The 15,232-nt window shown below is 37.3% G+C and overlaps 1 protein-coding gene across 1 annotated transcript in view; it reads right to left on the bottom strand.

Annotated features, from left to right (window-relative positions):
• LSAMP (limbic system associated membrane protein) overlaps nucleotides 1–15,005 on the bottom strand; it is a 641,226-nt gene extending 626,221 nt beyond the window's left edge. Inside the window, exon 1 of the mRNA XM_079766437.1 lies at nucleotides 14,465–15,005. Coding sequence (XP_079622563.1) covers nucleotides 14,465–14,619 — 155 coding nt within the window. The 5' untranslated portion in view covers nucleotides 14,620–15,005. The remainder of the gene's footprint in view (nucleotides 1–14,464) is intronic.
• Nucleotides 15,006–15,232: the final 227 nt, after the last annotated feature.

The following is a 15,232-nucleotide window of genomic DNA, read 5'->3' as shown; positions in this document are numbered from 1 at the left end:
CATGTGGGCTGAAGTAATAGAGGTAGTAGTTAGGAGATATGAGATGAGATCACCATTTGATCTAATCAATGTTATCTATTTCTACAAAGGTGGGTGAATATAAAAGTATCCTTCTGAGAACAGATTTGTCTTTATATTGTTCTGCATAGAAAGATGAAAGGCCTAAACAGACCATTTTAAGAAACACAGCCCCTCTCTCTGGACATGTTTGCAAATTCCCCAGTGGAAGAAAAGTATTAGAGGTATGAATATTAACACTCACTAACAAAATAATTAGAGAACATCTTTCTGAATGACATTCTTCATAAGCAAACTTATAATAGGATGTCAGCAAAAATTAAAAAGTATTTAACAAAAAATAAACTACATTGAAAATTCAGAATATCACAGAATGATAGGTTATTATTAGTAAAAAAGAAATGGGGACTTATTTCAACCTTTTACTACATAAAGGTTGTTTTTAAATAACATTTCCTAATAGTGGTTACTAAAATGACTAAAAATGTACTTCTTTGCAAGAAAACCTATGCCACCTGGCAGAATATCAAATGATATTTATAAAATTCACACACACACACACACACACACACACACACACACACACACACATTTGTAGATCCTTCTTACTTTATTCTAACCTCCTAAGGTGAGAAGATAAATATTATTATCATCATATTCGTTTTGTAAATAAAGGATCTGAGGCCCAGCAGGAATAAGTGATTGGCCCATTTATTTTCACAAAGCTGGTAATTGGCAAAGGTGGTATTCTGAGCCCTGACTCCTGGCTCAGAAGCCCTGTTATTTCCATTATGCCATAATGCTATTTAAGTGTTCATTTTCAAAATAATTCAATCTGATTTGCTTATTTAAATCATATCCTCTTTAAATTATAAATCACCCTATATTCTTTTGTTTACTTTGCTTTTGCTTGATTTCTCTCTTTTTTCTCCCTTCTTTTTAATGAAACGTGGCATAAACACACATACTTTGAAGTACAAAGAGCATTCTTTTTTTCTTTTTTATATAGAGCTACAATTTGTCCCCCTATAGATTCATCCATTTTTACCCTATAATTCTATCAACAAACAGAATCCTCTTTTCCTTGTGTCACATACATGGTAGGAATTGCGCCTCCGCAGTTTTGATACGAATATTAAACATGGCCAAACGGACTAAGAGAGTGCTTCACCACTATCAAGCAGTATTTCTTTGGCCTCATTACCCAGTCACCTAAAAACAAAATCTAGCTCATTATGGAGCCAAAATCTCTTAATAAGTATATCAGGGGAAACTAGTCAAACTACAGATACTCAGGGTACATGACATTTCCCTGATGTACCAGTGTGAAATTTTGGTTGTTTTGAAGAAATCTATTTACCATGTTATATTTGTTCCCAGAGAACCCATGTTGGCTCCTAGTGATCACCGCTTACTTTTCAAAAGGTTCTAGTACTTAGGCTTTTGTTCTTGTTGTTGATAAAGTATTAGCTTCCTCATTTTATTTATAACTAGGATGATATTGTATGCCACCAATACTGTGAAATGCCTTCTGTCTTCTACAAGGTTTCAAATGTCAGCAACGGTATCTCTAAGATCATGCTATCAAATTGTTTCAGTATCCTGGGGATGATAGATAAGAATCTTACAGCTGAACCTGCTTTTATTACTCTAATAATTTCCTCACATGCCTTAGATCTTAAGTATTGAAAAGGGTATAAAAGCACAATTATAATAATTTTACTTGATAAACAAATAGAAATTTAATTAAAATTCATATTTTTCTCTTTCAGTGGCCAGTCTCTCATCTTGATTAAATATGCCTGTTAACAAGCACTAGGTCCCATGGTGTCTGAAGATGAAAGAAAATAGAAATTCAGCCTAGAATTGAGATCCAAATACAAAAAATTTACTCTGCTTAAAAAAAAATATTTCTGATTTAGATAAGATAGCATTAGTGTGTATCCTAAACCACAAATAAATAAAAAAAGCTATAAGATTTTATTTTGCTCTTTAGGGGCTATATTGGAGCCAAGATGTAATAGAAACAAGAAGCACTGTCTGACCTGTCTTAAAAATTATTTTAGCACTTCAACAATGATTAAGTAAAAATAAAACATATTAATCAAAACATATGAAGAAAGCCATTGTACGATGCTTTTTACAAATTGTGTCTGTCCACATCCTTGGTTACCTAGAAAATTTGGTTTTCTGCAATAAACATTCCCATCATTGATGAATCAAATTAATTAGGTTCCTATAAAGTATGTTGTGACTCAAGTTCACAATTATATTGATATTCATATTTTATGTAATTTATGTATATATAAAACGAACAAATATGTTTTCACTTTGATACATAATTATAAATATGTGGAGAAGAAATTAATATTAAAATGTGTTCAAACACATCCATACAATATAGATTATGTATATTCATGACATAAATTGTTTATATATAGCAGATTCTCCATAAGTACCTAGTCTTATTCTTTGAAGAACTGGATTTTAAGTTCTATTTTACTGTTATACAAGGTTCAAAGCATCAATGCAAAAAATATTTTAAAAGTGTCTATATCTTGATCCTTATAAGATAATATAGGAGGTTGTTTTTTTGGTCCAATTAGAGCATATCATCATTCCACTTTTAACATCATGCATTTCTTCTGATGTGCACAACTGTACACAAAAAGGTCATTTCATCAGACCAACATCTCTTTTGTTTAAAAGGTAAATAGGAATTATACCCATTTTGAAGTTGAAAGAGAAGATAATTCCCAGTTTTATGCCATTAATAGTTTACGCCTAAAGCTCTTGATATTCAATGTGGAAACGTATCTACCCTAGTGATATCATAGAGACTGTAGGAAGTTCCTTGTCATGGTGATGGTATTAGATATTAGTTTATCATATTAGAGTCTAAAAATATAGAAGAATAGAGGTCATGGAGTCAAAGGAAAATCCATTTTTTCTGCTAAGTTAATGATTCAGCAATGTAAAATGCTGATCTTAAGATATGCTCTTATAATTACATTATGAACATGCATAAGATTACAGCAGCCTTTGGTTATCTCACGATAAAGATCAGCTACAAATTGGTAGCCATATGTGACTCAAACCCCATAAAATAAACCGGCTTGATGTAGATATGCTAGAATGGCTGTAACTGAAGCAGCACAAAAATTAGAAATCAGGAAACCAATTAATTTTCTCAATGTTTTCCCATGTAGACATTTGGCTAAGCATGACTTAGTGTGAAACTGCATCACTTTCATGTTTAGCTTGTTTCCCTAACAGTGTGGCAAATAGTAGCATGATTAAAGCACAACTTTAGATAGCATATTGTTAACTGTAGATAACGTCAAAGTATTAAAATTCAATATAGAAAAGCATCATCAAAAACTTACAATGGAAGAAGTCATGCATGATTGTATGAGAAGCCAGTTGCATTTTTCTTCAGTACAAGATTTTTTCTATTACCTCATATAAATAATGCCCTATGCATTATGGCAAGATATACAGAAGGGAATTGGGGATGTTTACAAAGTCCACTGTACATTCAAGTTTGAATTTCTCTAGGAGTGGGTCATGTGTGCTATACTGCAAAACCCAGGAAGGCTCCATTGGTCAGTACAAATAATTGTTTTGAGTCAAACGAGTGAGAGCAATCTGCACCTTGACTTATTTCACAAGAAAGTAGACAGATTTAAGTACATATACCTGTTGCACAACAATCCTGACACTTGACAGAACTCCTAAATCCCTAACTTAGTCCCTGAAAGTTCACAGCCACCACTAGAGGGAGAAAGACTCTGCAGCTCTTAAAAGGTGCTTTCCTTCTCTCACAGCTGAGCTACCTGGGATGCTGAGCCTTCACAGACATTGGCCATGCCCCACTTCAGGTGCACTGGGTCACTCCTAGTTTTGTCCAAAGCTAATCAGAGAATGGAGCGCACTTTGTTTGGGCAGCTGTGACAAAAACTTTCGGATTCCTCCAATTACCTTTCTCATTCTCTGGAAATCAGTGCTTGAAAAGAGTAGCTGAAATGAGAATGTTGAAAGTGGGCCTAGCCAAGCCCCCTCCACCACCTGTGGTCAGAAAAAGAATCCATCTATGATTTTACCACTTTGCCTTCTTCAACTACACACCCATAATTACTTCAGTGCTGGCTGATTTCACCGCTGACATATCTTGCTTCATCCTTGTGTCTTTGAATTTGTTTCCTCTTTTATAAGCCAATTTCTGGTCTGCTTGACTTATGTATGACTATATCTCTATGTTCAATTCAGTGAGCAAATATTTATCTGAGCACCTATAGTACTAAGCTAAATTCTGGGATGAAAATGTAAAGTAGATGAAATGCTTGCCTTTGAAGAACTGATAGTATATTTAAGGCAAGACAAGCATGGATATAAATTTTTTTAAGTATAATAAAAACTCAACTGAGGTATGTATATGATCCACCTCTCCCAATTCAGGGTATATATCAGAAGGAAACAAAATTAGTGTCACAAAGAGATAGCTGCATTTCCTGTTCATTGTAGCATTATTCACAATAGCCAAGATATGAAAACAACTCAAGTATTCACTGATGGATATATGGATAAAGAAAATGTGAGCTATATTTCTATCTATCTATCTATCTATCTACCTACCTACCTACACAGAAACACAATGAAATAATATTTAGCTATAAAAAAATAAGAAAACCCTGTTATTTGCAGCAATGTGGATGAACCTGGAAGGCATTATGCTAAAAAAAAAAAAAAAGCTTAATGGTGAAAGAAATACTGATGATCTCACTTATATGTAAAGTCTAAAAAAGTCGAAGTCATAGAAACAGAGAGTAGAATGGTAGCTGCCAAGAACTGAGGGTGTTGGAAATGGAAAGATGTTGGTCATAGCATATAAACTTTCAGTTATACAATGAATAATTCTGGAGATCTAATGTACAGCATGGTGACTATGGTTAATTATGTTGTGTTGTATACTTGAAGTTTGCTAGGACAGTGAATCTTGGGTGTTCTCACCGACTTACAAAAAAAAAGGCAGCTATCTGAGGTGATGGTTGTGTTAATTAACTTGATTGTAGCAATATTATCACTATATATATATATATATATATATATATATATATATATACACACACATATATATACACACACATATATATACACACACATACATATATATATGTATATATATATACACACACATACATATACATATACATATATATATGTATATATATGTGTATATATATATATGTGTATATATATATATATATATATATATATATATATATATATATATAATCAGCAATAATATATGGAGGACTTAGCCCAGTATGGGAGAATTAGAAAAGATTTCCTAATATCAGAAATACCAGAACTAGCCTTGAACCTGGAAGGAACAGCGAGGGGGTAACCTAGCAAAGAAGTATAGTCGGGGGGCGGGATTTCATGAGGGAGGAAAGGAGGCTCCAGACAGGGAGATCAACGTGAACTAAGGTAAGAACCAGCACTGCTGTGTACACACATTCACATGTTCATGAGCAGAAACTGTAAGTGGTTCTGAATTAGTAAATGCAATGAGGTAGCAGGTCATGAAGAGTTAGCCAGTAGAAGGAGCTTTGATTTTATGCTGTGGATGATGAGAAGCTTTGAAGGATCTAGTCCCATTTCTAGATTGATATTGGAACACAACAGGCCTGAGATAGTCAGGTCCATGGTTCTGCTAACTATATGGAATTTGGAAGTTCTAAGTAGGCTAAATATGTAATCCTGTAAAGTACCTAAAGCAGGGAGAGGCAAGTAGTGCCAAATTCTCACTTCATTTCGGACCTTTGCCTCCATCTTTTCCCCACCTAGCTGGACCAGGTTTTATGATCCTGAACTTACATAGCAAGAGTTTTAAAAGATGGAGCTTAGTACTCTGAGATTCATATCTATGTCACCATTTGTTGACAATAGTTTTGATACAGAGATTCACGTTATCCTTCACTAAGTTACCTATGTTAAGAGTATGTCTGGGACATGAGTCCCTTATTCCTGAAGGCTCTGTCCTGGTTAAGCCAGCCCTTGTCCCCAGGACTCTCCTCCTTCTCTGATCCTCAGCCTTGTGCCTAAGTCTCTACTGAGATCTGACAGGCCTCCCTGTGGGGCTCACTGAGAGCTGCTGACCTGCTATTTCCCTTACTGTGCTCTGCCCTTTTCTTGCTGTAACACATTGGACCTCCCTTGGGTCCACCGCTCAACTGCTAAGAAATTTTCATGAGACCTTGTTCTGCATGCCGCCCCAGAAAACCCCAGGCACCTGCAGAAGGGCTTATCACACAGTGGCTCCACCATCCCAGGAGAGGGGTCTGGATCTCTGTCCAGTTCCTCCCAGTTTAACACCACAAGACTACCGTTAGCCCAAAGTGAATTCTGTGCAAATTAGGGGGGGGGGGGGAATCTACCATTCTCAAAGGATTTTCACTATGACCTACAATGACCACCAGGTGTAGAGTAATGCCTGAGATTGTGCAAAGACTAGCCTGCAACTGAAGGCAGAGACCTGAACTGCAATCTCACTGCAGCCATTTGAATCATGGTCTGTAAGAAGGACAAGTAGCAGGAAACTTAACCAGGCAGAAGGTCATACGTAACAATAAGATGGCAGTAAGATTTAGGGGAAAGCTAAGAATTCAGATAAAAACCTGAATAATAGGCAGAATACCAGAAGCAAAAAGAAAATTTAAGACAAAATTTCATAGATTCTGCCAAAAATGGCTTTGAGAATATGATAACATGGAGCCTGCAAGTAAAGGAAAGAAAATCCACTTGGTTAATATAGATAGAAAATATGTGAAACATGAAGCATTTCCTGCAAAATTCCTTCTTGACTCGCACTAGCTAGATGGTCCTCCACAGGTTCTGTCAGCTTTGATTTATTGGGATGAGAAAGGGAAGAGAGAGAGAAGAAGGCAAGAGATAAGAGAGGGGGGTGGGAAGAAGGGTAGAGGAGGAAGAGAAGGGGAAACAAAGGAAAAGAGACTAGAGAGGAGATAAGAGAAGGGGAGGGGAATCATGAAGAGGAATGAAAAGAAGGGAGGGGAGAGTAAGGACGAGAAGAGAGGGAGATAATTTTTTAGCATCATTTTGGGTTAAAAACAGCTCATCATGGGATAGCATGAAAACCAGGAAGGTCATATCAAAGTTCATAATGGTAATTAGGAGATACGAAGTCTAGTTCTCAAATGGTCACCCAAATCTTTGGACAACCAACTACATTTTTCTCTTCTCAGTCACATCACTTTCAAATTAAATGGTGAACTGTGTAATACCCAAGGTCTTTCCTTACTCTAAATTTCTTCAAGTTTGTCCCAGAGTAAGTAACAAAATCTGCAGCACATTTTTTGTGTGTGTGTGTGTATGAAGATTAATTATTCATTAATATGGGATTATGTTTTGATTACAGGTAACTACCTATCAAAAAAAGGTTTCACTTGCCCTGTAATCATAGGAAAAAATTCAACTCTATTCTAAGATAGGTTTGACTTTCAAGGTATTGAAATTAAATGAAAAAAAAAAAATCTAGTGACCAATCTTTACCCTAGAAATAAAAATTAAAAGCTCATTTTATTTAAAAATTTCTAATTTCCTAAGTTATTTCCTACTATTAATACAATGATAATCTCATTAAGAGCTTACATTTTATAGCATTTCACAGTTTACAAAATACTTGGATATATAGTATCTCATTTAATCATAAAATAGCTTAATTAGTAGGCCAAGTAATTGTGAGTTATCTTCATTTAATAGATCAGACTATTTCAAGTTATTTAGATCTTGATCTTCAGTGTATTTATTGAGCATTCTGAACATACTGTACTGCTGGTGAAAGTTTTTACCTAAGACACAGACTTGTCTTTAAATTTCAGTGAAAGACTGATCACCATGTAAACGTTGAGATGAATTCTACAAACATATTAGTTATTATAGTTTATAATATTTATTATCTTATAAATTATATATGAAAACAGAAGTGCACACAATGTTTACATAAGTAAATAATGAAGGTATTTTTCTTGGGATTGCATTAAAAATACCTAGAACTGTTTTCATGTCTTGCCTAATATAAATGAAAGACAGAACACAAGACAATAAACGAGAAAAAATCAAATGTCATGTTATTTCAATAGATATTACTTAAATTGGATCCACCTATGCATATAAAAGGTTAAGTAACCAACTGTTCATCCGTCCGACCAACCGACCGACCGACGGACCGGCCAGCTGGTACATATGACGCACACTGGCAATTTAAAAATAAAGTTGACTCGTGCATGCACTATACACATAAAGCTCTCACTGCTGCCAATCTCATGCGATGCCAGAATGTATATGAAGACCAACTATTGGAACAACATACCTCAGAAGCCGAAAGAAAGAGACATCATCAACAGAATATTGTTTATTTATTAATCAATTTATATATTATTTCCATATACGTTTTACTCATTTTATTTCATCTCTGACACTTCTATTATAGAGATAGGGCAAATAGCGATATTAAAATATTTTGTGTTTTAATTTTATAATACTATATTATATATACTATTTTGACATGTAATTTTCTGCAGTAATGTAATTACCGCACGAATCTTTCTTCTAATTAATTTCCTTTCAATGTGCACGAATCTGTGCACCAGGCCACTAGTATTAAAATAATGTCTCTCCATTTTCCATGACAATGTAGTTAGGAGATCATGTGGTAAAGAAATAGATCTATGACAATCTCTTTTCTCTCTCCCAACTGAAATTTTACATCTTTGCTGTTGACCTATTTCAAGCCATATAACACGACTCCAATTTTTCACTACATGGCTATTAAATGCTGGCCCACAAAGGATTGTTATTCCTCAAACAATGAGAACACAGTGGTTCTCAACATTGTGTACATCGCAGAATCATTTTTGTAAATACCTATGCCCAGGCCCTGCCCTAACCTAATTAAATCAGAATTCCTGAGAGTAGAGAATGTGCGGATTCAGTGTTTTTAAGGTCCCCAGATGATTGTAATGTACATGGTTGTGAACTGTCTAAAGCAGTACTTCTCCAACTTTAATGTGCTTATGATTCATTTGGGGATCTTGTTAAATGTAGATTCTGATTTATTAGGTCTTGGATAGACCTCAAGGTTTTGGATTTTAATAGGCGACTATGAGATACTTCAGATGCCCATCTGCAGAACATACTTGTAGTAGCAGGGGTCAGAGGTTCCCAAGCTGTGAGGCCCAGCCCTGCAGCATCAGCAGCATCTAAGAATTTCTTAGAAATGCAAATCTCAGACCCTACCAGAAACTCTGAAAATAGGAGCCAAGTCACTTTTGTTTTAACAAGCACTCCATATAACTTTGGTACACCTTCAAGACTAAGAACACTGATTTAAAAAAAAAAATTGCCTAAAGTCTGAACAAAGTTGGCTGCATATGGTTGGAAAACCACTAATATTTAAACTTTCCTACTTTACTTCTTATGAGCTTCCTTAAACAACCCCATAGAGTAACTAAAATAGATAATTTAAACACTTTATAAAAGAAACTAAAGCTCAAAACATTTAAGGGATTTGCTCAAAGTCATATTGCATGCAAGGATAGATCCAAAATTGAGTCCACATCTTCTGAGTCTTACAAATTAACAGGCAGGACATTCAGAAAAGAACAAGGCAAATGGCTGTAAGCCCTCAGTAATGGTCTGAAGGGAAGAGCTTTCTAAGGCTCAGGTAATGACAGTGAAGGGACCAACACATATTTGGGCAACCTCTTATCAGATGAGTCACAGACCATTTTACATGGAGCTCTCAGAGACCACAGCAAAATGCACTAATCTTTTTTTTTGCTTGAGTTTGCTATTATGTAGAACCAGCTTAAAGAAACACAATGTTTAAACTTCACCAACTGATTTTGTGGATGAGTCCGTCACTTTTCATGGTTTGCACCACAATTCTATAAATAATTCATTCAAAGTCAAATTACATAGAACAGAGAAATCACCTTAATATGTGGTGTGTTTGTGTGTGTGTGTATGTGTGTTATGTGTTAGTACTTATGTGTTTGGTACTTACAGAAAAACAAATTATCACAATCTGCATTTGTTCCTCAGGCTATAAGTGACAACAAATGATATAACTCACAGGAACATGAACATCCTAAACATCCTTTAAATGTATATAATATGCCATATTCCTAGATAATACACAGTATGCTATATTCCATTATTTACCAAATACTATATTTAATAAAGGATTTTATGGACAATGGATGGTTCTTGAAATATCAGTAATAACCAATATATTTTGATTACCTTTAGTAATGTAGTTACAAAAACAAAAGACAGAAAACCTTATCATTGTTTCAAGTTCTCTCTATGGACCCATGCCCACAAAGTTTGTTTTCACATAGAGAATTATAAGTTACAGGAAACCACATATTGCGTCAGGAGTTAGTTTGAGTGTTGACACTTTCTTAGTGAATGTAGGCATTCCAGATGCCTTATAGAGGGGAATCATTTTTTCCCCTTGAAATGTGCATAAAACGTTTACATTTTATGGTCAATTAATCACTTCTTTTGTGTTGATTCTTCTTTTGTCCCTTAAACATGCAGGGGAAAAATACCTAAATTTTTGAAAACTTAAAAAATTTAACTATCATAACTTAGATATTAAGTTTCTTACAGCTAATACTTATTAGGTACATTTACATTTAAATGAGAAAAATGTTATCACCATAGGAAGTATTATAATTTTCCACAAACATCAAGTAGAGTCAGAATCATGAAATAAATAAAATTTCAATACCTCAAATTTAAAATATGTAATGTCACAATAGTGTAAAGCACCTGCATTTTACCATATGTGTACTCATGCCACATATTCAGATATACATGTGTTTATAATTTTGACTAAGTTACCTTAAAAACAAATACATTGAGATCAAGTATTTTATAGTTATATTAAAGATGTATGCTGTTGATACTGAAAATATACTCTGTGAGACTGTTGAAAATTAAATGTTAAAGATTGGATTGGAACATTATCTATATCTACTTTTCCCTTGACTTATCAAGAGAGCTACATAGTTTCAACCTGCCAAGATAAACCAGGAGCTGAATCTGCATGGGTGCCTGAGTGCAAGGAGAGAGGGTTGGAAAGATTAGTGGTAGAATCTCATCCAGTAACTGATGAACTCCTATGCTGATAGGGGGTGGCAGTGAGGCAGGTGGGCTTTGTTCCGAAAAATATACCCGAGACTCCCCACAAATGAAGTCCTGTGAATAAGTGCATTTCATACTTCACTGCTCATACAAATACAAACACAAATGCTGATTCAGAAAGCCTTGGAAGTATCCCCAGGTGCTACTGCTTTGATTCTTTGCCTTTGAGATGAAGGATGGTGTTGTGGTTTTCCTCAGCTCTTGAATAATCTCATAAAGGACTCAATAAAGTTTTACAATCTTCTCTGGGAAACAACAAGGTTAGATTTACATACATGAGGGTATCTCTCTTTCCATCTGGTTTTGTTACCTTCATTCTATACATTTTTTCCCTCCAAAAGATAGAAAGTACAGAACAAGACCCCAAGACTAGTGTACATTCTCCTAGCAAGATGAATATTTACATCAAATAGCATAATTATACAAAAACGAGCATCAATTCCCAAAAGAAACATTGGTTTAATGGACATAAGGTAGTAAAGCTAAATGTTTTAGGGACACCGTTGGCCAACCTTCTGACATTGGGCCACCAGAATGACCAACCACCCTGGCCTCCTGATGCCATTTCAGATTATTCAGGGCCACACACTATATGAGGGAGGATCCCCCCGCCGCCCCCTGCTCACCACTTCACTTTCACAGTGCCAAACATCCCCTGTGGCTTCCAATGAATCAATTTCTCCTTCCTCTCCTCCCTGGAAGCGCATGCTCTCAGTAAAATGTCACAAAGTAGAAGCAAGCTTTTCCCAGGCTGTACTTGTAAACAGAAAGCAAGAGTACCATTCTTCACCAGGAAACTGACCCACAAAGCTTACTGGATTCAGTTAAAGAGATTGAGAAGAAGGTCAGCTGAAAAAACAAAGGGAAACTCTCTCTCTCTCGTTACTTCTGATCAAGCTCCACCAACCCAGAAATAAAGCCTTGTCCAAGGCAAGGGAAATAAAAAGGAGGGCACATGAGGTGAGAGGTTTGGGGAAGCAACAGACTCACACAGGTGCCTACTTTGCATGCTCTGTGAGTCTATCTTCCCTTTTCCCGGGAATAACTGCTTCTATATTTATTCTCTTTTCTCACTACCCCCAGTTCACACTGTAATGTCTACTAAAGTGTACAGCTTAAAACCTCCATTTCTTTTGAGCTGTAGACACACAAAAGCAAAGTGTATACTATATATAGATATGTACGTAATGAGATTGGCTCTCATAGACACATAATGTCTCTATGCATATAGTATATGGAAGTATAAGAATTCCCTTTTTCTTTCTGAATTAACATTTCAAGGCATATCTAACTCTTTGCTATCAATAGCTCAAGATATAGGTGTTGCTGATGTAGGAAGACCTTACAAAGTTCGTGCACATTTAAATAAAAACTTAGACATCCAGGGAATTCACTTCTCCCATATTCAATCTTATAATCAGTGAAAAAATATTTCTAGGGATGACATACATTTATACACACTGCTTTATTAGCAAAGGGTTAATGATGTCAGGGAGTATAAAGCCAGCAGTAAAGACAGCATGCTTATGTGTTTGGAAAAACATTACCTGCATCATGTCCAAATCCCTCTGCAAACAGATAAATTACTCTATAAATCTTATTACTCCATGTGGATAAATCATGCAGGCAGGTTTACAAGGCTGGAGAGCTGGAAGAGAAAATCTGCTTTGGATAGTAGGATCTTTGGGATTCATAATCATCCAATGCTCAGGAAATGAAGGAGTACTTACACATTAGGAATTCTTGAGTTTTTACATCTGCAGCAACACACACACACACACACACCCCCCACCCACACACACACACACTCCTCTCTAACAAGGCTAGAGATCCCAAAGCAGGACTGTGACAGCCAACCAAATTTATTTCTGAGAAAAGGAAAGAAAACTTTGCTGCTGTAGGCAGCTCTGCTACAGAACTGCTCCCTGATGCCCCAGGGTTTATGCACTATCAGCTCCTTGCACACAGATTAGAGGTTTATTTGCTATTGTATACTGGGGTTTTTATTGCCACAACAAGCAACATTAGCTAGATAGACAAACTGACACTGGGTCATTTTATTTGGAGGAAATGAGATTTTAAAGGCTCTCTAAGGAGAACAGTTTCTTTCATTCTTTTTCTTTTTAAAAAATTTTTGTTAGAATCTGATGGAAATTCAAGGAAAGCTAGGAAAAAGGACAAGGGGTATGTACAGGACGTGTAGGAGGTTAGAAAGACGAGAAATACAGAAAAAGAAGCTTGAAGCTTTTTAGAACTAGAATTACGGTTAGGTTCTATTCGAGTTTCTCTAGCTCACTGTCCCTTACAGGGGTCAAACTACCAAGGATTTGGGACTCTTCCTTTCAATCCCAAGTTATATTTCAGAGTTTGGCAGAGCTGCACAGCGATAAGACTTGGAGGTCAGTAACCAACTTGAAATACCAATTTCATGCCAGGTTAATTCTCCCCTAACCTCTGTGCTTAACACTCCTATTCTTAAATATCTGCAATTTGGCACGTTCTATTATTTTCTCCTTGTTCATCTCTTTATTCTTTTGTTGATTTCTATCCACATTCCAGAAAAAGGCTCAGTAATTAACCAAAGTTCTAAGATTGATTTATTGCCTCAATGTCAATTAGAAGATGCTTACATCAAGTCTCCTATAGGACTCCCGCTGAGCGGAGGGGAGCCCTGATGTGCTTACACACACACACACACACACACACACGTGTGCGCGCGTGCGCGCGCATCCACACCACAGAGAATGCAGTACTGTGTACCACTCTCTCAGAGCCATAATTCAACAACTCTTCTTTTCCAATTAAGGAACCCTAACAAAACTCTGAAGTGCATGCAAAGCATCTGCAATTGCAAAAGCAAGAATACTGTCCAGAAGTCCTTAACACCGGAGGGGAAGCCAGCCTTTCTTGGTGAGAAAAACAAGGTCCTCAGAACCAAACAACAGTTAACCAACCCTCCTGGTCCTTGGTAGGGACCAAGGAATTCCCTTGAAATTTGTTGGCAGATACCTCGGCCAGTCAGTGAAAGGCACACACACACAGGGACACACACACACACACACACACACACACACACACACACGCCTGCAGCATGAGGAGCTGGAGTTCAAGGAGATCACACAGACACGGGCGCACACACAACATACACATACACACACACACACCACACACACACACACATAGTAGAAAAGTTGCCGGAAAGCCCTACCTGAGGATGGCCGTGTCCCCCTGCCTCACGGTGATGTTGTCCGTGCCTCGATTAAAATCCACGCTGCGAACAGGCAGTCCTGTGGGAAGAAGGCAGAGCAATCTCAGTAGGACCAGTGGCAACTGTTTCCGATCAGGCTGAACTCTGCCGACCATGGTGGCCACGCGAGGTGAGGGTCCTGTACTCTGGAGGGTGTGCGCGCTGCTGAGCCGAGGGGGCTTCACCAACAGAGGGCTTTCATCAACAGCAAAGGCAGAACGGCTCGGCCAGTTTGTGGTCCTTTCCACTTTGCCTCTCTCTGTCCCTCTCCCTCCTCAGTCTCTCTTCCCTCTCAGACTTAACAAAGCACTCCTAAAACCCAAGCCAAGGGGGTGAAAGTCAAAGGAACAAAATTTCAAAACAGAGAGAGTACAAATATAAAAGATGAAGAGAAGGCTGCCAACGGAGGGTGTTCTCCAGTCTATTCGGAGCTGGATGCTCCTTTGCCAGTGTCTGCCTGAGTTGAGCTCCTTCCCTCGGTAACCCACTTTCCCGGGCGGGCGGGTGGCAGCAGGGAGTGTAAAGAAACCCACACAGCGGCGGCAGCAGCCCAGAGCCTCTCTCCCCCCTCCTCCCTTTCCTGTTTCTCTCTCCAGTCCCTCCCTCTCTGGGCTCAGCACCTCCCCCTGCCCCCACAGATTTCAACAGCCCCTCCACGTCACTCCCACTGCCCGCCCCTCGGCGTGGCCCCTTGCTTCGCACAACTGCCCGCTTCAGCAGCGCCAGCCT

Source organism: Cnephaeus nilssonii (genome assembly GCF_951640355.1).
Source record: "Cnephaeus nilssonii genome assembly, chromosome: 3".
NCBI classification, from domain to species: domain Eukaryota; kingdom Metazoa; phylum Chordata; class Mammalia; order Chiroptera; family Vespertilionidae; genus Cnephaeus; species Cnephaeus nilssonii.
Note: the sequence above shows the minus strand (reverse complement) of the source record. Positions and strands in the feature narration are given on the sequence as shown.